Source organism: Dermochelys coriacea, chromosome 6, assembly GCF_009764565.3.
Source record: "Dermochelys coriacea isolate rDerCor1 chromosome 6, rDerCor1.pri.v4, whole genome shotgun sequence".
NCBI lineage: Eukaryota > Metazoa > Chordata > Testudines > Dermochelyidae > Dermochelys > Dermochelys coriacea.
The window spans coordinates 123,271,746-123,294,930 of record NC_050073.1 but is presented as its reverse complement, the minus strand read 5'-3'; the positions used below and the strand labels follow the sequence as shown (position 1 = coordinate 123,294,930).

General features: G+C 38.9%; 1 protein-coding gene across 20 annotated transcripts in view; it reads right to left on the bottom strand.

Annotated features, from left to right (window-relative positions):
• Positions 1 to 23,185, bottom strand: part of NIN (ninein) — a 108,463-nt gene that overhangs the window by 5,539 nt on the left and 79,739 nt on the right. For 11 of the 20 annotated variants that reach the window (XM_038406049.2, XM_038406037.2, XM_038406035.2 and 8 more), the window contains 11 exons: positions 22,751 to 22,876; positions 21,034 to 21,103; positions 19,014 to 19,229; positions 18,433 to 18,546; positions 16,947 to 17,069; positions 15,911 to 16,024; positions 14,771 to 14,917; positions 13,154 to 13,333; positions 11,679 to 11,828; positions 9,823 to 9,924; positions 5,387 to 5,587 (listed from right to left, as the gene is read on the bottom strand). In XM_038406049.2, coding sequence (XP_038261977.1) covers positions 5,387 to 5,587; positions 9,823 to 9,924; positions 11,679 to 11,828; positions 13,154 to 13,333; positions 14,771 to 14,917; positions 15,911 to 16,024; positions 16,947 to 17,069; positions 18,433 to 18,546; positions 19,014 to 19,229; positions 21,034 to 21,103; positions 22,751 to 22,876 — 1,543 coding nt within the window. Of the gene's footprint in view, positions 1 to 1,234; positions 1,737 to 5,386; positions 5,588 to 8,418; positions 8,480 to 9,822; positions 9,925 to 11,678; positions 11,829 to 13,153; positions 13,334 to 14,770; positions 14,918 to 15,910; positions 16,025 to 16,946; positions 17,070 to 18,432; positions 18,547 to 19,013; positions 19,230 to 21,033; positions 21,104 to 22,750; positions 22,877 to 23,185 lie in introns of those variants that run through there. The other 9 variants (XM_038406052.2, XM_038406054.2, XM_038406041.2 and 6 more) reach the window with 2 other exon arrangements.

Here is a 23,185-nt window from a genome sequence, read left to right as displayed (position 1 = left end):
ATTCTATAGAATGGATTCCATTACGGAGGGAATTGCAAATAGAATTACATTTTACCTGAAGAAGCTCCAAAAGGATCTCAATAGAAGGGATTTTATATATCGTTAAAAACTATTTCAGAATTACATATCATGTAGGAAGCAGTATATAATGTAGTAGGACTGGGGACTTTTCCAGAGGGATTTAAAATCTAGCAGTAAGTGGAACTTACCCTAACAAGTTCCAGCCAAAATATTTCATCTATCTTTTTTTTAAGTTTAGTGAGATACTCTGAAACATAATTCGTAAATACTTTTGTTTGGCTGTTCGTGCATGAAGTGAATAATTAGACAAGCATAACTGTCTGCTGTGTTGTAGCTGCTGTGGTCTCAGGATGTGAGACACAAGGCGGTGAGGTAATATATTTTACTGGACCAACTTCTATTGGTGAAAGAGTCAAGCTTTTGAAAATAAGCTCTGTGGGGCCTGAAAATTTACCTCTTTCACCAACAGAACTTGGTCCAGTAAAAGATATTACCTCACTCAGCTTGTCTCTCAAAACATACAGGTCTCCGCAGCTATTTTTTTGTTTGCTCTGGTTTATAATCTCCGAGTTGTGTGTTCAAATGAATTTGAGAACACCAATTAAAACTAAGTTTTATCTGATTAGTATATGAATCCATAAAACCTTCTCCTGAAGTTACAGGAAGTGAGGAAATGGACTCAAAGCAGGTCAGGTCCATTCAAAAGATGTAAACCACAGTGAGTCAGGACAGAGTTTTGTTTTAAAAAAAAAAAAAAAGTTTCACACAATTTGTATTCCAAGTAGACAAGAGCCAGGCTATAATGCTGTAAATGTTTATACACATCTGTTAAAATAATGCTGAAGTCTAGCTTAAAAACAGTAACTGCTGGGAAACATGGGAATACTAAGAATTGTGATTCGAAGATGGACTTCAGTCATTTACAGATACTGCTTTTTTGTGCAAGTTTTTAAATCCAACACTGTACAGGAAGTAGATGCTTGAGGCCCAATTCCTTCATCAAACGTGCACATGCAACTCTTGCTAAAAATGTACGTGCAACTCCCACTCAAGTTGAGGACAGAATGTGGGTCCATGTTATTACATACTATGAAATAGTTCCCATCCACAATATCAGAGAACAGTGATATAAAGATATTGGCCAAAAGTTTTTGTTTAGAAAAGCTGAAATACTGTAGTCAGTATGATACATTAGCAAGACAGAGACACACCATTATATTTAAAACATTTTATTTCTCAGATACATCAAAAAGCATCATCTTTCCCTGTTAAAAAGTTTATACATCTTGTACAAAACTCAGTATAAATAACCCAGATTTTCTTCGAATCTCATATATAAAAATTAGTACCTTTTGATAAAAATAGTTACAACCATTTGAGAAAAATAGTATATTTCTTTCCATAATGAACAAGTCAACAATTTAAATAACATAAATAAAAAGGATTTGTAACAAATTGAAAATGACAGCTTGTGAATTTTCTTCACAGAATAGGTTCTACACAAATAAATAGGAAAAACATAATACTGTAGAGGCTTTTTTTTTTTTTTCTTAAGCACAGAATAATTTGATCCTCAAATTTCTCAGCTTATGCCAGTTTGAATGTAAGTAAGTTTATCACTGTAAGGAATGAGATCATTAGCAGCCAAGCTTTCAGAGGTGCCCAATCCTCCTGTAGGAATCTGCATGCACTGCTCGCTGCTCCGGTAGCAAGGCCTAGAGAAAGAAGGCAAGTGGGACACTTCACCCTGATATCAAGATTTTTTTTTTTTTAAATACATACACTGCTATTAAAGTAAACCACCACCACCTAAACAAGCAAAGCAAAACAAAAAAAAGCAACAGTCATCACAGAGCATGCAGAGAATCATAAATTACATTTTTTCTAAATATTTGTACAAGCACTACACAAATGCAATTGTGAAGACATTCAGAAAGTGTTTTCTAGGTGTAAGGACTCTTCAGATGGCTCACCGACATCAATTTTGTCAGGAAATTTTTTTGGGGTGGGGAATGTCAATTAACTTTATGCAGTTGCTAACTAGAAAAAGTGAAGCTGTAAACTTCTGGTTAGAGAAATACAGCTGCCACAATATGTATATAGTCTCAATATTTTTGGGAGACTAGCAGCATCGGCTTGAAGGGTGTAGTCCAATTCAACTACATTAGAAAGAGTTCTCGGCATTTCCATTATAAACCTAGTTTGTAAAGAGTCTATATCTGGGACACACAAATTGGCTCTAGGCTAAAACTGTATTCTGAAAGGAGTTTCACTACAATAAGTTGCAGTTTAAATTTTTCAAATTCAAAAAACAATCTGGAGGAAGCTTTTTGGCGTTTATACTGTGTCCACACAGGGATAAAGTGAGGGACAATCAATTTTTTAAAAGTATTTTATACAGATCAGTGCATGTTAGAAAACGTGGCATTAAACAAGCGCAGATTCTAAAACATATGGAAAAAGAACTGGTTAGGTGATGGGTTATTGTATATGAGGAGGAAGTGAAAGAAGTACAGAGATTCCTATTGGGGCTAATATTTCCAATTCTGTCTGTAGTATAAGTGACAGAGGAAAGTATCAAAGTTTGCCCTCAACATCCAGACAGACCAAAAAATAAAATAATGTAGATGAAGGATCTAGAGTTCAGAAAGGTCTAGACAGGTTAGTGAGAGTAACAGACAGGTCAAGAATTTTAATTTAGAGAACTTGAAGTCATGAGTACAAAACCAGTAATCTTGAAGTGCACCAGGTTGGGAGCAATTACAGACGGAACCAGGACAGAACATGGCTGTAACCAAAAAAGCAAATAAAACTGGGATAGAAAAGGAGCATACAGTACAACTCAAACACAAAGTTTATCACCATTGCTCTACTTGTATGCATATTTACTGTATCTAATTTTAGGCACCTTATTAGAGAAAGGCCTTGGAGCTAGAAGAGTTCTGTAGGAGTGCAGCAGCAGGAGTAACACCAGGACTGGGTGGGTTAAATGTATACAGATAGCATGGAAAATCTGGGGTTGTACTCACTGGTGAAATGACGGTGGAGAGAGGTTATGACGCAAGTTTTCAAGATGCTAAAGGGGACACTGAAACGTAAATAAGCTTTCAATTAAACGTTTACCCTAGGAATCAACTAAGGAAAAAAAAGCAAGGTGTTTTCACAAAGGAATTTTCTATCTTGTACTGAACTAGAAGCAGCTGACAAAGATATAGGCCTTGACCATACGGAAAAAGCGCTCTGCTTTAACAAAATTGATTTTAAAATATCAATCTATTTAAACCCATGTGAACCCTTACTGAAGATGCAGGAGAGCTGATGTAAGTCTTTTTGTATATCAGTTTAGTTTGCTTAAGCTATATCACTATAAAAGGGATAAACAGGTTTTAAGTACATCTATAATGGAGATTTGCACAGGTTTAACTAGATTGATTTTTAAAATCTAATTCAATGCAGTTTTCCAGTATAAACAAGGCCTTGCAGAGATAAACAGGAAAGATTTACACATTATTCACCTGCAGAACTACTATTAATAGCATGTAGCTAGTTTATGCTTGATGAGCTCTCAAATAATTAAAAACTTTTTCTTGCTTTCAAAAAAACAAACAACCTTACATACTCTTAAGACAGTTCACAATATGTTAACTTGCAGAAGCTGCTATAAGATTGCTTTTTTCCTGACTTTGTTTGCTTTTAAATAGCAAATTTCAAACTAAAGCTTACACTCTACCTTTCACACTCTTCTTTGTCACCAAAGACCTTAACATATGGTAACATTGCCTTCTCTTCATCATCAGAGAGCCTGACAGAAGATCTTACATGCAATATCATTTGTATTTAATTCATCCTGCTGTGCTTGCCTTTAGGTTCCCTGCTTTTGGATGATGTGTCTCATCCTTAAATATTTAATGCCTTTAAAAAAAAAAAACAAAAACAAAAACACACCACCACCAAAGAGGTTTGTCATTTTTGTTGAAAAAGTCCATTCAAGTACATGGCACTTGGCAGGAGTATGAATTTTTCGATAGAGCTACCCTTTCACCCTAACCCAGTCCGTAAAGAGCCTACATATGAGTGAGTCCCCAAAAGATACAGTTATGAATTGATTTTCATTGTTTTTATGCTGAAAAAGTATACTGTGTTGTAACTCCTTCCCCCAGGATGCACTTTATACTCTTGTAAACAACGATGAAGGGTCCCCTCACCTTCTCAAATCATTCCGAAGAGATAGCATAACAAGTTTCTTACCTCATGAAACTTAAAACACTATTGCTACATAAAAACACAAATAAACTGAGCATGTTCAAAGGCTCTTCCTAACTTAATTTTTTTTTTCAATTTTTGAAAGCCCAAGGTTTTAAAGAAAAATGCTACAGGGCTTAGTCTACTTTGAGTGTATGATTGTGTTTAAATTGAAGCTTGTGTGTCTAAGAGATATAGGGGAAGCATTTACAGTAGTGTTTTTTAATCAATGTTATCTGAAGCTCTACCTCCCTCCATAAAAGGAAGTCAGGCAAACATTCCGGTTTACATACAAGGCAGAGACCAGTCCTTTGGGTACCTCTTTTGCTTCTGAAGCTATTTAAAGTGGCAGAGATCAACTCCCCAAACTGTAGTTTACACTGGAAATGCCAGCTTTCATACCAGTGCTTCTGCATTATCTCCTATAACACACTTCTTACACATTTGGGTTATGCTTTAATGTTCAAATAGTAAAGAAACTGGATGACAACTGCATTGAAAATCCCACCCCATGTGAATGGTGGCTGCAATTTAGTCTTGAAAATACATTTTGAATTTTCCTTCAGAAATGGCAATGCTATATATATTTTATCATAATGCCACCTTCCAGAATGTCTCCTCCTATCACCTGATGATAATGAAGCTGCAGTGACATGTTCAGAAGTGGGTTTGTTAAGTGTCTGTATTGTGTCAGGCAACATTTGACACACCTGGATTCCATGTGGCAGTAATATTCTTTGCTAGTTCTGCATGCTTTAGATACAGATGCTTGTGCAATTTATAGTTGAACTGTACCTTTAAAACTGTATAGTTTCATACTTGATCACATATTAAAAATATAAATAAAAACAGTACACTATCAAATCAAAAGGAGAAAAGCTAGTAATATCTAGATGGGAATGGTTAATACTCAGGAAAATTAGAAAGACTGCACAATTAAGCTATGGTCTCAGTCAAATGACATGCAAAATGAGGGCATGTTATACAGATATTTGTATTAGGAAGATACCATTATTTTTGAACTGGCATAAACAGAGAAAGGATCACATCAGAATGGAAAAAACAGGACGGTTAATCAAATACATTTTCTAACTCTGAAGCTGCACAGTAAAGAGGGTTGTACCTGTGGCATGTTGGTTTCAGAGGGTCTATTTTCAAGTTCCTCCTGCAGTCGTTGACTCTTCCTCTCTGCCTGCTGTAGCTGATGTTGGAGTTGCAGGAACTGCTCCTTGGGCACCATAGTACAGCCTTGCTGCTGGAGCTGCTGCAGCTCTCGAGAATGCTGGGATTGGCTAAGCATCACATTGGAGCTCGAGTGTAGCATCTGAGTAATCAGATAAAACCAGCCATTACGAGCGATGTTGTTTACACTTCAAACCAACCAAAAGAGCTATTTAGTAAGTAGCTATTTACTAGCATATGCTAGAGGACCCTACTGGAAACCAACTTCAAGTCTTCAGCAAGCTCTTTTTCTGTATAACTGAGTCAAACAAACAAACTTGATCTGATGGCAAATACATGCGCTGTGTTAACGATTCAGCAACAGCTTTATATTTTACCCGCAATAAAACGTTATGAGGTTAACAAAGCTTTGTGCATTTTCCAAAAGGAAAAATGCATGCGGATTTGTGTTTTAGTCTAAAGAAATATGAACGTTGATCCACCTTTTCCTGGGCCCAGTTTAAAATTTAGGCTAGTTACTGGTAATAGCCTGCCAAACCTAAATGAACCATTGGTCATTTTTAACTTCAGTATTAATTTTGTTTAAACTTGATCTTAACAGCACTAGCTGTAACTTTAGTATTAAGGCACAGCAAAAACAACCAAGCAGGGGCTTAGTGAAAGGAAGTTGAGCAATTATTGGCTTGGTAAAATGGGTTCAGGTCACTCCATTCTGATTCAAAGCTTTCCCAAAGTTCAGAAGTGCTCAGATACGTGGGTTTGGTTGGGGATGCATCTCTAGTTTAATGGAATTTCATTGATATGCCAAAAGCGATTTTCCAAAAGGAAAACACAGAGTAGAATGTTTTCAGCTCAGTGCATGTGGAATTTAAGTCATATAATGCTACTCATTATATCCCATTCAGATGTGTGTGACGAAAGCCTCATTCTTTACATTTACCCCTAAATGCTGGAAAAACTGAAGCATTTATATTCTCAGTTACTCAAGTGATGCCTCCGGCTACAGGCAGAGATTGCCAACAATCAAACAACAATTCTACTTCCGTGTACAGAAATGAAGTCTTGGAGAGGTTCCTTCAGATATGGGTGTGTTTAACAATCTGAAGAGGTTTCTTTACCATCAAAACCTGATGCCTTGTCTGTCCTAAAAGAGGTTTGCCAGTATAGCTATATCAGCAAACCCTCCTTGTGTAGACAGCTTATATCTACAAAAAAGTGCTTTTCCAGTTATAGTTTATACCAGTTCCCCAAGCGAACTAAGCTATACTGTCCAAAGCACTTTTATGCCAGTATAACAGTGCCTAAACTAGGCCTTTTTGCATATAAATATGTTGGGGGGGATGAGTTGGGGGGGGAGAAGGGAGGCCACAGGAATCACTTCCTTAACCAATATGGCATACTACCAGAACAACTAGTGAGAACTTGGCCTGAGAGGTTCTAACTTCTCTCTCTCATTCTGACAAAGTGCTGCTTTCAAGCAATGGGATGACACTGCTCAGATGAGGGCAAGACTGCAATGTGATTGCTGTCCCGATCACATTACAAACATGGAAATCTCCGCTGGGAGTTGTCTGACGAGTTTACAGATTAGAAGTCATTTATTTTGTTTTTAAATACCCACACAATTCAACAAGTGATTATTTATTTATGTTAACATTTTTCCAGACATTAACAATTGAATTTAAAAACAAAATTCCAGGCAAAGTTAGTTTATATCTAGAATCATTTGTGATATTTGAAAGAAACAAAACCACAGTCAAGATACTAAGATTTTAAAAAGACCGACATGCATCTGAAGAAGACTGGAATGGCTCTATTCCAGTTAATCTATTAGATATACAATAGCTTCTTACAAGGATGTATAAATAACCTGACACCTCAAAACACCTGCACTAGTCTCTTGAATAAGGTATTTGTAGTTTTTTAGTTCTGCAGACATGATTTTGCTTCTTCCCTCCCAAGTGGTGTGATTAAGAAGAATACGTCAGCTAATATTTGTGGTTTTATTCCTTGGGCGTGTCTATATTGGGAACCATAGTGGTATGAACTCCTATGCCCTGTCTATGCTACGGCTTTTGCCTTGGGCTGCTCTGGTGCAGGAAAAAAGAAAGTTATACAGTGTTCTCAGTGTAGACAAGCCCTGTGTATTTATTTTCTACGGGAGAATCAGAACTTTCTCCTGAATCAAATAAACAGTGTTCAAAGGCTAATCTCTTCCCTTCTCCAAAATACAGGCTAAGAAAGCATTCTATGTATATTCTCTGCGGACCTGACAGGATTTATCATAAAAGCATTTCAGTTAATAGGACACAATGAAAAACAGTAATTACTAATGGAGGAATCTAGAACACGGGCACAGATGTTAGGAGTACCTCAAGAGAATAAAGGCAATGAAACGTTGTTTGTCTAGATAGAAAAAAACAAAGTATAATCTTTTGCAATCCTAATCTGCTGGGGAAAGAGGAGCCAGAGCTGCACTCCTTAAAAGATTAAGCATGTCATGTAGTCTGACCACATTTAAAAGAGTGCCCGGCAGTTCAGTGAAAGGCATGCAACATACACTTCATTAACAGTTAATGAAGAGACATCGCCAACCCTCTCAAGAAAGTAAATGGCCGTTTAATAAATGAAAAAAAGAAAAATGAAATTTCAGAGCCACTTTTCATTTTGTGATGTCTAGTTTAGTCTTCTCAAAAGTTTATCAGCTATGACTTTTCAAATAATATTGGAAACAGACTTTGAAAGGTATGCCACATTTCTGGACCTACAGGATGGAACATTCCCGATACATCCACATCCTTTTGTGCAAGCAATACAGCATTTGAACTAAATATAGTCATAGCTATATTACAATGAATAGTGACTCCTTTAGAGATATGGAGTGTTACAAACCCAATACAATTAATAGCTTAATAAAGAAACAAAATGAGATTTCTCCGTGCTATGGTAGTACATTGAAAATGATTGCTCTACCTTCACACACTATCTCAGACAGAGCACTGCACCCTTCTCTGCTAGTTCCAACCACGGAGTTCTAGGCACGGGTTAGCCACAAACAAAACGAGAACAAACAAGAGAAAGTCAGAGTAGTTAGGATGTGCAAAGTGCTAAGTGAGTTTTATACACACTTGTTGGAAAAAGATTAGGAAAGAGGACAGAAAAATCTTGTATGTTACTAGATAAAGTTTTACAAGAGAATGCATTTCCATGTATGGTAAAGAAACAGCTAAAAACATTAACAGTCCAGTCTAACAGTATATCTGGGTTCCCATGATTTCAATTGTCTTACATGGAATGGAAAATTTAATTTTTTTGAGCATATATAAAACAACAGTGTTTTGGACATACTGTCAGCCACTAATAATCTCTTCTTATGGAGATGTTATTGTAATATTTTAAGTTACGCGATTGAATTAGTGTTTTCTGATGGTCTACTTGGGGCCTATTTCTAGCTCATTATCTAGGCACTTTTTAAAGTCTTTTATAATATATCTTGCTACGCAAGCACCCTCTGGGAGATGCTCTCATTCTTATTTTGGCACAAGACTTGATTTTGCTTCACTGTGCTCTCCTTCAAGTTTAGGAGATAAGGTCCGATAGAAGCTCATGAGTTCAAAGTTCACATTCAGCTGCAAAATAGTCCCATCATAAATAAGAGAAATCTTTTAAATTCTATTTACATCAATTTGTTTCAAGCACATATATAAATTAGGCAGACTAATAAGTTGGAGGATAGGCCATTTTTTTTTTCTTTTCTTTGTTCACATGAGCCATCTTGTGTTACTGGCTCTTGAAGGGAGCAGGAGAAATTTAGAATAAGACTCCCGGAAAGTTACTGTTTTCTAGCAGGACAAGTAAATTTGTCTGATATTTGGTTCTTAAAAAACAAGTTTTCAAAATTAACATGCATGGTCATTAAGCTGTAAGAGGATACAAGTGAGCAGTTTTATACACTTATAATAAACAACTCCTTAAAATGATATTTGCATACTAATGTTGCTAAATAAGGTTTGGATAGAGACATTGAGAGTCTTACTCTTATCTTTGGATACAAAAAATCTGCCCCTTTGTCTTCCATTTGATCATGACCCTGAAGTAGCTGTAGTTTCTTCTCACAAAATTCTGAGAAACATTTCCCTTTGTCGGAGCACATCTGTCATGCAGCATAATTCCTTGATTAATGAGGATGTGACTGGACATTTGCAAGAGACTTCTACCTGGCCAGCCTTATCAGTTTAAGTTTGCACATTAAATGTATCATATTCCTAACCTACTGAGACCGGGAAAATATCTTTAAATACATCATCTATAGATACCGTGAGATACTGCTCCCTTTTCTTCTCTATTCAATAACGTTAACATTTATTGAAAAGGTACCTCCATTAGTTGTTCATCCAGTTTGACTTGCTTTTTTCTTAGCCCTTCGTTTTCCAAATTGATGGTTTCCAATTCATGCTCAAGTGAATTCATCTGACTGATCTGTAAAAAGAGAAGATCTTCCCTTAGGAATGTTGTTTCGCTTGGAAAGAACTGTATATCTAACAGCACTACCCACAAAATGTTCTGAGAGCTACGAGATGCTTTCCTGGAAGTATCTGAATAATCCTACTAAATGCCTGTCCCCTGCCTTCCACTCTTCTCTGCCCGTTTCCTTCCCTCCTCTGAAGTTTGCTTCTGTTTTTTTATTTTATACTATTGATTTCCTTTCCCCACCCCCTTCAGTTTTTCTGTACATAAAATAAGAATAAGGCATAATAAGATTTAAAACTAACTGAACTTTTATAAACAAACTGTTTGTAAACTATGTAATACAAATAATTTATCTTTTAACCATTCATATTATACATAATGAAATACTACAAGCATAGTTAGGGTTAGGTAGCAAATGGTTAACACATTATGAGAAGTTTATGTATAGTTTGTTATGTTGTTTTTGTTGTACGTTCGTACACACAACATTTTGTAAAAAGTTAATAGGAAAAAAGAAATGTAGTTTGGCTTATGGTTTTATCTACTTTATTTAACAACAACATCTACATTAACCATATCTCTTAGTATTTCAAGAAAAACTGCTAGTAAGGAGACAAAGAGAATAAGTAAGCAAGTACTCAGTGTTTGCAATGTTGTAGACATGTTGGTCCCAGGACTCTCTCAAATATTCAGTATCAGACTAATACTAAACACATTTGACATAAATAGAAGCCATCTCTAAGCCTGGTGTAGAAAGGCAGAACCCGTAGACTGCAGGTTGAAGAATGTATGAAATAACAGAGGTTCTGAATCTCCTGAACTAAAGCTGGGATACAAAAACCACGTATCCAAGGACTCTTCAAAAGAAGGCCCAAGGATAGATGTTGTTTAGAGTGTGTGTGTTCCAATACAACATTTTACTCTGAGCAGATTTAGGTTTAGCTTTCAGTGTCAGGAACAGGATAGGTTGACCACTTAACAGCCTTGCAGTTTTGCTTTGGTAAATTGCAAACCTCCCTGAGCAATAAGAGCCAAACTTAATAGCTAATGTTCTTCATTTCTGGTTTGGCTTTGTTTTACTTTCAACACCCTGTGTATTTTATACATGCATCCTTCTTGTAAGTAGGATAGGCAGGTGCTTGGGACATGCCAAAAGCCGAAAATAATGCTTCTGCTTCATAGGAAAATTGCCATTTTCAGGCTAGCTTTGCCCACCGAGGGGAAGGTAACAAAGAGTGCAAGCAATAGCCAGGCGAGCTTTGAGGGTCAGTTTTTCTCAGATTTCTCTGTAGTCTATACAAAATAAATACTTACACAAGGCCCAGCGTGCAACCTGGTGTTCTGAAACTTCAGTAGATGAACAAGAAATGTGGCTTTCCACATGAAATTCGTAGAGTCAAAATTAAGGACCTGTGCCTGACAGTACTTCATGCATGCAGATGAGCAAGTGCTTAGAGAGAGAGACCTATCCTGATCATGCTGGACAGGCTGCAGAACCCCACTCAGGACACAGACACCATAAATATGTAAAACATTGCACACCTACACCATTCATGTCACCTATTTATCTACACACAGAAAACCCAAGAGCGCCTGCCCAATTTCCCTCAAATTTCACAAGAGCAGCACACAACTCACAAAGAAGATTTCTATGTGGCTGAGTAAAATTATAGCATTTCATCTGATCAAGTGCCATAGCAGCAAAACTAAGTGGTGCACTGAAGCCAGATAAACAGTTATTTGTTTTACAGTCTGAAACTAACCCTTCTGTGAGCAGAAGACAATTCCTTCTGAAGCTGTTCACACTCCCTCTTCAAGCTTAATTTCTCTTGCTCTATGGCTTTCACAATACCAGACTGGCTTTGATGTTTTTGATGCTTCATGGAAAGGATGGCAGATTCCAACTGCCGGATCTAATGATCACATATTGAACAAGGAACACAGAAAGGCATCACACAGCATTAAAAATCTGTTTTCTAGTCAAGATTCCACAGGCTAGCATATATAAACTGACTTGATCTAATGCAACTCAAACTGCAATGAATTGAACCAAAATGTAAGCTACCAACCTATTTCCTAGCTGCAAAATTTACTATTTATCTTTATACATTACCGCTTCCCCGTACTACTGGGAACCAAAAAATTTGTGAATTCCAGTAAAGCAGTGGTTCTCAACCAGGGGTACATGTACCCCGGGGTACACAGGGGTCTTTCAGGGGATACATCGACTCATCTAGATATTTGCCTAGTTTTACAACAGGCTACATAAAAAGCACTAGCGAAGTCAGTATAAACTAAAATTTCAGACAGACAATGACTTTATACTGTTCTATATACTATACACTGAAATGTAAGTACAAGTTATATTCCAATTGATTTTATATTATAATTATATGGTAAAAATGAGAAAGTAAGCAATTTTTCAGTAATAGTGTGCTGTGATACTTTTGTATTTTTATGTCTGATTTTATAAGCAAGCAGTTTAAGTGAGGTGTAAATGGGGAGGTGGGGTAGCTCAGTGGTTTGAGCATTGGCCTGCTAAACCCTGGGTTGTGAGTTCAGTCCTTGAGGGGGCCATTTAGGGATCTGAGGCAAAAAAAAATTGGGGATTGGTCCTGCTTTGAGCTGGGGGTTGGACTAGATGACCTCCTGAGGTCCCTTCCAACTCTGATATTTTATGATTCTAAGATAAATCAGACTCCTGAAAGGGGTACAGTAGTATGGAAAGGTTGAGAGCCACTGCAGTAAAGGTCTTTTAAAAAAAGTAAAGTTTAATGGTTTTCAATTAATTTACAAGCCAACCTATAGCAGTTTTCTATTAAGGTTAGATTAAACACGATGAGTTCTCAACCATCAAGTCTCCCTAAAAAAGGGCACTGTTTTTAAAACAAAAAAGTTCATAAGCCTTGGTCTACTCTTAAAACTTATACCAAAATAGCTATGTTGGTAAGGGGTGTGAAAAACCACACATCCCCTACTGACAAAGCTATGCCAACAAATCCCCAGCATAGACACAACTATGGTGATAGAAGAGTGCTTCTGCTAGCATAGGTAAAATTGTTTGAGGAGATGGTAGCAACCCTGTTATGCAATCCTACTGCGATATTTCTATTAAAAACCAGGGAGCACTATTTTTTTTTTGTGTGTGTATTACAAGTTGCAAAATGAGCATCATCACAGGAGTTCTGCCTAGCACGCACTCACTATCTATTAGTGTCTGTGAAGTCTCTCAAGTTACCTTTTCCCTGGAATGAGTTAGATCTGTTTTAGTGTTCTGGACCTCTCTCTGGAGCCGCTCATTCTCTTGCCTCAGCAGCTGCTGCTCCTGTTTAATCAGTTGCTCCAGTTCATCCCAGTGTAGCTTCTTCTGCTGGTTCTGCAGCCCTGAGGAATGCGCAGCCAGTTCTAGAACCCGATTCTTAAGACAGACAGACAATTGCAGGGTTAGGCCTTAAACAAAGAAGCAGATACTTTCTATCTTCAGAAAGATTTTACATTAACCGGGAACTCCATAAACCCTGATATTTACAAATGAATTTATGTTTTCCTGCTTCCTCACATCGAATTTCTTTCAAAATAACCAAGGTACTAATCACAGGGCAAAAAACCCAGAAGGTTTTCATCTTAGCTGAAACTACAGATGACAAATGATCAGTTAAATGTCAGAATGGTTAATAGGAGTGTACTTAGCTCAACTATAAAAATCAAGCAAGCTGCCCCACTTCCAAGCATCATCAGGCAAGTAACAGCATGCAGTTTTATAGATATAATTTGGTCCTGGTTATATATTTCCATGTGGACACAAAGTATGTCACAATTATTATATAAACCATGCAAGCAAATCATGATAGTGATTAAAAGATTGCCCCTATACCCCTCCCCAAGTATAAATGCTCCTTATCTATTAACAAAGTAAAGTGACAGGCTGCTATCATGAACTCTTTTTGGAAAAGACACAGTGTAACTGAAAATTGAATCTATTTCCCAAGCGTTAGTTCCACTTGTTAGGACAACTGCAGTCTAAAAAGTCTCTGAAGCCCCACTCTGATACAGGACTGTAGTTATACCTAGTCAATGGCGTAAATAACTGTACAGATTTTTTTTTTTGAAAGTTTACTCTGAGGCAGTGTAAAAATATCCCTTTTAACGAGAAAGATCATTTAAACAGGAGGTTCTGATTGATCTTAACCTGCCCCAATACCCCTATAACTAGATTTTAAGTGCAAGTTATCACAGATCTGAGTATGGGGTACAGTAATAGAGGACCAGCTAAACTTATGATGAACAAATATCTTCACAAAAAGGGAATGACCATAACTAACTATTCTCTTTGGCTTCTTGTATTCTTTGAATACAAGCACTAGACTGATGAAGTAAAGGAAGAGTTAGCTAAACCTTCTTCTACTTGGACTTCCTCAAAGAAACCTGACTGGAAGGCGCTGTTCTTTATAGCCCTTTATAATGGAAATCCAAGGCTGCCGGGTACCCAGATAAAAGCCTTCTGTGATCCCTATCTTTTTACACCTTTATCAGGGTATTTATTTTGTATTTAAGAAAAAGTGGGGAAGGGAACTAGATTTCCATTATTCCTAAGATGTCCACAATTAAATATGTAATTGCTACTTGCTCAAGATTCTACCACTATTTATGTTCTTAGCCAACAAAAATACTTACGTGCTTATGCATTATTAGATTATGATGATATGTAGGATACTCTGACTGGCTTCAAAAGAAAGCAGCAATTGCAATTCCTTTAACTGAAATTTGTGGGTAATCAATAAGCTGGGGTATACAAAGTTGTAAGCGTTATTTTGAGACCATTCTAGTACGGTAAAGGTAGCTATTCAAGAATTACCTTATCATTGGCATTTTGCAGCTGCTTGTGTAGTGACATCACTTCCTGTTTAAGAGCCTCCTTCTCCTGCTGGGTCACCCGTAGGTCTGATTTTAGCCATGACAGTTGAAGGTTGATATTTTGTAGAGCTTCATCTAGACTCTGGACCTGAAATGCACAAGAAAGGACAGCTTTAGACTTGCTGCAATGAAGAAACAGAAATTCTTAGTGATTGCCTGCTGGTCAAAGCAAAATAAAACAAACAGTGAATTTATAATCAGTATATAAATTTGGTACAAGAGCGATTTATCTGTGGAGGTGCCTATAAAAGGAGAATAGCAAGGATCATCGAGGATCCTTAATGAATGAGGGGATGAATAGAATCTCTGCCTGACACAAGGAAGAGGTGAAGAAGAAGAATCATAATTCTGTCAGCTATTTCAGAAAGATGCCGGATGACTTGAGCTGCCATTACAAGTTATAAGCCACATAACACACTGCATGCAATACTCATGCATCTGCCTTCCCCTCCCATAATATTTTCCTGCTCAAGGAGGAAATGTGAAGGATTTCTGTTGAGGTCACTCCTGGCAATCCAGGGCAACTATGGTACCACAACTGCTGTCAGCTAAGCAAGCCGCCTTCTAGGGTGACCAGACAGCAAGTGTGAAAAATCGGGACCGGGGTGTGGGGGGGTAATAGGAGCATATACAAGAAAAAGCCCCAAATATCGGGACTGTCCCTATGAAATCAGGACACCTGGTCACCCTAATGCCTCGTCCTTTCCTCTCCTGGCAGGGAGAAGAGAGGCAGCAGCAGGAGAGTAAAGGTTGTTGTGTTTAGTACTAGCTGGTGCAGAATCTCTCTTTACAGGTATACCAGGGAACTGGGAAGCAGGTGTCAGCAAACAGGAATCTAACAGTAGAAGTGAAACCACAGCTATCCCCCCAGGAAGAAATTTAACCAGCGCATGTTACACGTTCACTCGCCCCTGTGATAAATTCGCTAAAGGAGTGCCTCAAAATGTCCCAGGTATTAATTGCATATCACCTTTGTACACACCGGACAAGAGGGCTATTTGGTGCGAACTCCTGCCTGGTCCAAGGGGTGAACAAAAATGTCTATGCTTCAGAAGGATCAAAACAAAACATATTACTGTACCTTTTCTTGGGAGACCATGAGCTGCGTTTTCAGTGTCTGACTTTGTTGCTCCCAAGACTTTTGCTCCTGCTTCAAGCTGGCAAGAACATTCTCTAAGTAGTTCACTTTAGCTACCTGAATTGAGAGCAAGGAAGAAATCGAATGACAATATACCACTAGTCTGTAAGCAAAATATTGCTAGGGATTTCTCTCTCCAGCTCATGTTGACTTGGCTGAGAGTTGAGCTGCATGGGGTTTCAGATAAAAAAAAAGTGTAGTATAGCAAGGAACTAACAGGAATATATACAATTTGCATGCTAGTTACACTGCTTGAGTTCTAAGCCACCAGTTTAGAAAAGAAAGACACAAATTACAGTGAAAATACAATCTTGTTGCCAGCTGCCTTTTGACTGGTGGTTTTATTACATCTACTAAAGTACATGGTACAATCAAGGTTGGGCATACTCCAGGCTGAACTGGACCCAAGCTCTGCATCAAGGTCTCTGGGTTCTTGGTGTAGAAAAAAAATGTTTAAATTAAACTGAAATAGGACACTCAATCCAGAATGTAAGAGCGTTCACTCAGATTTGCACCAAAATAACAAAGTGTGAATTATAATTGAATTAATTATTTCCTTTCCAGCTTGTGTATCAAAAAGCTCTTAAACTAAATCATAAGAAGCCCAATTTAACCCAAAATGAGAGCATCCACACAGCCTTTTACACTGATTTAACTAAAAAAGATTTCAAATCAAACCTTAAATTAAACCAGTGCAAAGCTTGCAGGTAGATGAACCCCAAGGTCTAGAAACCATATTTTTTAAAATGAAAGCTTAGATTCTGGAGCACAAATTTGCTACAATTTGATTTTACAGCAAATTCCAAACATGGCAGAGCTCATGGAGGCCCAGATAGAAATACTGAAATAGTACCAAACAAACATTTGTGTGGGGAAAAAAATAGCAAAGTTATTTCACAGAGTAATGTACTGTATAGGAATTAGGGCTGGATACAGCAATTGGTTTGGGATATGGGTAAGCGTTTGCAGTTCTTATTACCTTATCAACACATCTGTTTAGTTCCTCACTGAGGGCTTCTTTTTCTTTCAGCAGCTTTTCATTTTTAGTTATTGCACTAGAAATTTCATTTTGGAAGTCAGAGAGATCAGGACATCTGGGAAGCTGTGGGAGACAGAAATCCCCCAGATCTTGTCATCTTATCAAGTAGCATTTCTGCTGCTGTTTATGACTTTATTCACAAACATTTTAGACAGCTATTTCTATAGGGATCAGGGCCTCGTCACACTAGGCACAGTACAAATATATTTAAAAATACAGTCTCTGCTTTGGTTTAGGTGAAAGCTACAGTTAATTTCAACAAATTGTTTTTCCTTGTCTTTTTGAAAACTGCTCCGCCTGTGTGCTAAAAGCAAGACATCACAACAGCACACAGAGTGAAAGTATAGCAATTGAGAGGAGACAGAATTTTTAGTCAGGTTGTTTAAAATACTGTTTTGCTTTTGTTAATGCTCATGTAACTTTGATTAATGCTTAGGATAAAGAAAGCCTTTGTTAAAGATTCAGCACCCTCCAATCTTCAACTAATGGGTTGGAGCTGAAACATTCTGGAGAGTTCCCAGAGGTTTGCCAGAAAAACCATGGTAGACCAGGGGCTTACGCGCCTGATATTTCTAAAAAATGAAAAACCCAAACACAATGGCCTTTACAAAACCACAAACACAAGCTAAAAATGCTCCCTGTGGCAGAGTAAGACTCCAGGAGCGCTGCAGGACATGACATCGCTAAAAACAGCAGTGTAGACAGGGGAGGCACTGCCTGGGTGTGTAAAGAGCCATTCAGTCTTAAAGAGGATACATTTTGCAGTTATGCAAGAGGATGAAATTGAGTTCATGGAGACCACATCAAAAGGGTTAATAATCCGACCCTGATGGCAACTTTCATTCGTGATTTGAGATCACAATATGTTAAGCATGATTCCATTGGCTCTAATATGACTATTTATTTAAATGAAATCATCATATCAACACTTCCAGTAAAATTTACATGTACTGAAGCCTTCTAGGTATGAGGCATCAATTGGTGCAGCAATCAGAAGTCTCCTGTAGAGGCATCCTGGAACTGACTAATCCTTAACTGGGAGACTATGTGGATATGACCAGCTGCTACAGAGAATCAGGAATCACAACTGGATAAAATGCCATATTTTTTAATATTACTTTCTATCCATTCATTGCCAAGACAGGGCTCCCAAAGCTCATTGCTTTGGAACATCTGTTGGTGGAAGACCCAGCGGAACAACAGTCTTCACTGCCTTCAGAGCAAATTTATGAACAGCCGCGTGTACACTGGGACATTGTTGCAAGGATATTTGCATTCCTCTTTTGTCATTGCCTTCCTGTACAAACAAGCTAATTACCTCAAACACAGTTAGGAGACCAGAATATAAATGCTAAGAGCAACCATCCTGCCAGCTGTATAAATTCACTATCTGCACAGTCTGGCCTAGAACAGGGACCGTCTTTACCTGTTTGGTCTTCTCCAGTTCCTGTTTGAGGAGGTGGTTTTCCTGCTCCAGTAAATGAGTTTGAACCTTGATTTTAGACAGCTCGGTCTCCAAGGAAGACACCAGAGTTGATGACTGGGGAAAGTAAAAAAAACAAAAACACCAAACGCTAAGTGAACTGGATCTCCATCTTCATGGAAAAATTCAGGAGACAATCTGCGCAACAGCACAGGGTAAACTGTCTAGGCCATAGTGGCTTCAACAAAATACCTATGTTAGAATTTTTTGGAAACAGAAGACCCACGGTCTCTTAGCCTTCCCTAGGATTAGTTTTTAAAATGGAACTGCGCTCTTCTACCCGCTTCTCAATCCCCCTTTTAAACACTACCAAAGATCAGACCCTCTGGCGCAGTTTCCGTCCCGGTCTCCACTTCTACAAATATCCATGTTTGCAGATGGGATTTAAAGAACAGTTTTGAAAGACTTTGCACTGCTAAGAGATAAAGTGGTTGCTAGTTTCATGGGGGCGTCTGTGCAATAGCGTTCATTCCTGAAATCCAGTAGTGTCACACCGTTAACCATGAAACGCCATTACGCCGTACCTTAACTTGACAGTTTTCCAGTTCCTCTTTCAGCTTTGATCTCTCCCGTTCCCATTCTTCCAGTGTACACTTCCCCACTTCCTTTTCTTTTTGCCTGAGGATTCTTGCCAGCCGTTGATTAAGATCCTGCATGTCTGCTTGGTTTTTTGAATTCTTTTGACTAAGTTCTGCATTTTCAAAGTCTAGCTGCTGGTTCCTAGCTTTCAAATCTGATACCTGATTAAAACAGGAAGTATCAGAAACGACTAAATAAATCTCTCCTGCACTGAAGAATAGGTTTAGGCATTACATACACAGTACAGTATTTCTTTCATGCAAAGGGAATGGTTCCTATCCAGATTCTAATTCAGAATATGGTGGCATGACCTACTTAAGCTGCTATGCTTTCCCAACAGCAGTATTCTACCTAAGCCAGTCAGAATTCCAGTAACATACAAGTTTATTTGCTCTTATTGTCATCTGTCTTGTTCAGTCATTCTATGAAAAAATTTTAAGCCAAGCCAAACAGCACCACATTCTAACGCAGTTCACTTTCCTGATAGTTTGCTGTGACTGACAAATCTCTACTCATCAATCCCTTAAAATTAAGGACTTGTCTACTCTTGCTGCACTGCAGAAGTGCTTAGGGAAGATGTTACCTATGCTGACGGGAGAGCTTCTCCACCTCCCTGAGAGGCAGTAGTTAGGTCAATCAGAGAAGCCCTCCCATCGACAGAGTGCTGTCTTCACCGAAAGTTAGTGGGGTATAAACATGTCTGGTCTACACTGGGGGTGGTATCGATCTAAGATACGCAACTTCAGCCATGAGAATAGTGTAGCTGAAGTCGACATATCTTAGATCGATTTATAATCATTTACTTCACATCCTCATGGCACGGGATCGACAGCCGCCGCTCCCCCGTGGTGGAGTTCCGGAGGTGACAGCAGAGCCATCAGGGATCGATTTATCACGTCTACACTAGACGCAATAAATCAATCCCTGATAGATCGATCATTTCGCCCCTTTGGCCGCTCCTTCTACCTCCCTCTGCGTCATTTAACAGCCCATCTGGAACCCTTCTTTGTCAATGGGGTCTTGCATCACAGATGAAGTCAGCAAAGTTCTGGAATGAGTCACTGTAAGGTAAAGGCTTGCTGCTATGCCCCATAACCCAGCTTCTTTCAGATCCTCCTCCCAGACAATTCTACTCATGCTGACAGGTATCGTGGCAGCCTGGTTAAAGCCACTGGCCGTGCGAACCACCCTTCTTTTGGGAAAAATGCAAGGAGCAATTAAGTTCCTTCATAGAGCAGGAGAGCTGGAGACAACAGAAACCACCCAAGGCAATCAGCTGCATGGCAAAGCCTGAGCATGGCTAAGCCATGTTGGCTGCAGAGTTTCCCTGGGGTCGGGAAGGAATTTTCCTCCAGGGCAGATTGGAAGAGACCCTTGAGGTTTTTCTCCTTCCTCTGTAGCATGGGGCACGGGTCACTTGAGGGAGGATTCTCTGCTCCTTGAAGTCTTTAAACCACAATTTGAGGACTTCAATAGCTCAGACATAGGTGAGGTTTTTCATAGGAGTGAGTGGGTGAGATTCTGTGGCCTGCGTTGTGCAGGAGGTCGGACTAGATGATCAGAATGGTCCCTTCTGACCTTAGTATCTATGAATCTATGTAGACATACCCTTAGGGACACCCCTAAGCGAAGGAGTTACACTGATATAAGTATGTGTTTTCATTAGGAAGTCTTTCCAGGTTGAACAACACAGAAAACACCTTAAAAAGTCTGTAAACTACTCTAAGTACCTAGGTAATGAAAGAGTGCAATTACCTCTAATGCAATATGTCAAGGAAACCTTTCATCAATACTGAACAGTGAAGGAGAACCTGCAGTCATTTTAGAATATCTTTGAATTTTTTAATGTATGCAAGGTGCATCCCCTCCTGCCTTCATGATATTTAAACTACGGGGCAGAAATTACCTTATGCACTGAATGTCTCTTTACAGAAGAGACTTAGGAGGAGGCCTCAGTCTACATACCTGTTTTCTCAGGTTGTCAACCATCTTCTGCACGGCCACCTTCTCCTTTCTTATAGCCTCTATTTTTTGCCTAAATAATGGACATTGAACAAAAGTATGGTTAACAGTTGTTTTTTTACGATGTGCTACTGGAGAACTGGTTTAAAAACGCACCATCCTTCCATCCTAAATAGTCATGGCTGAAAAATTCATGGTTAGTAGTAGAAAGGCAGGGGATGGATCACTCAACAACTGCCTGGCCTGTTCGTTCCCTCTGAAGCACCAGGCACAGGCCACTGTTGGCAGACAGGATACTGGGTTAGATGGACTTTTGGTCTGACCCAGGAGGGGCGTTCTCATGTTCTTAAGGCAGGGACCTGCTGTTTTCACATAGGCACAGTCAGTGCTCACCTTCCCTCTCTCCCCTCAGGGACTGATGTACTTGGTCCAAGAAAGACTTCCCCTTCTTTTCTGGAAGGCTCTGGCAATCCAAGGACCACATGTTTGACAGTCCTTCAGGAGAGAGATGGAAGTCAAGGCATGCAAATGCTCCTTCCCCCTCCCCCACTTTTTCATGGTAGATGTTTTTGGGCACATCATTTTTGCACATCAGAAGCAACAAGGCCACTGCAAGCAGGTAGACATGGTTGCTAAGCAATGTGAGCAGGTGCACAGTGCTTGGCCTGTGGAACACATCGGCAGATAGCTCCTCCGCCTGCCTTCCCACGTGCACACAGGGTGGCTGTTTCTGCTGCTAAGCAAGGGGAGGAACAGCATTAGTTCACACGCTCAGTAGATCATTTAGTAGGTGATGTGCTTCTCTGGTGAGAGAAGTACCTTTTCCCCATCTGGCAACGTGCAGAGCGAGCAGAGGGTGGTATGAACTCATATGCTGCCAAAACTCTACAGCGAATAAGTGCAGTCACTGGAAAGAATCACTGCCATTTTAAAGGCATGTAGCATTTCTAACAAGCTAGAGAACTTTGAGACGGACTCTTTACAACAGTGTAACGCTGTTGCAAAAAAAAAAAAAAAAAAAAAAACATCATTCTGGGATGTATTAGCAGGAGTATTGTAAGCAAGACATGAGAAGTAATTCTTCCGCTCTGCTCCGTGCTGATTAGGCCTCAACTGGAGTATTGAGTCCAGTTCTGGGTGCCACATTTCAGGAAAGATGTGGACAAATTGGAGAAAGTCCCGAGAAGAGCAGCAAAAATGATTAAAGGTCTAGAAAACATGACCTATGAGGGAAGATTGAAAAAAAATGGGTTTGTTTAGTCTGGAGAAGAGAAGACTAAGAGGGGACATGATAACAGTTTTCAAATACATAAAAAGTTGTTACAAAGAGGCCGGAGAAAAATTGTTCTTCTTAACCTCTGAGGATAGGACAAGAAGCAATGGGCTTAAATTGCAGCAAGGGTGGTTTAGGTTGGACATTAGTAAAAACTTCCTTGTTAGAGTGGTTAAGCATGGGAATAAATTGCCTAGGGAGGTTGTGGAATCTCCGTCATTGGGGATTTTTAAGAGCAGGTTAGACAAACACCTGTCAGGGATGGTCTAGATCATACTTAGTCCTGCCATGAGTGCAGGGGACTGGACAAGATGACCTCTCAAGGTCCCTTCCAGTCCTTTCTATCTATTCCAGAACAGCAATAAGGGTGCAGTTTTTCTTGTTCGCATTGCAGCTCACGATTATAACCAGGAAGCACATGTACCATATGCCACTTTGTATTCTTACCACATTTCTTCTCGAGATCCATTTAGCTCCTGTAGTTTCAGTTTAGAAACACTTCCTTCCTCATTTAAAAGGGTTATTTCATTCTTCAGAATAGCATTTTCTTCTCTGAGCTTCTCGGCCTCACATCTACAGCATAGAGACAAGATAGTTGAAACACACCAATCTTCTTGTACCTCGTCCAACTCCATTGGTAGAAGACAAAACACTCATTACAAAAGGCAAATTACTTCTGACAACTGAAACAGCAGAACTTCCCGTTGATAAATATCATATGGATGAATTTACATGGCTTTTATATAATGCTTTATCAAGAGCACCTCCCAGAGCATTGAATAGGTGCTGTTTTAATTTCATGTATTAATTGCATAAAAAGAAGTCTGTTACACTGAAATGTGACTTCAAACTTAAATTACACCTCTGTAATCCAGTAAAAAA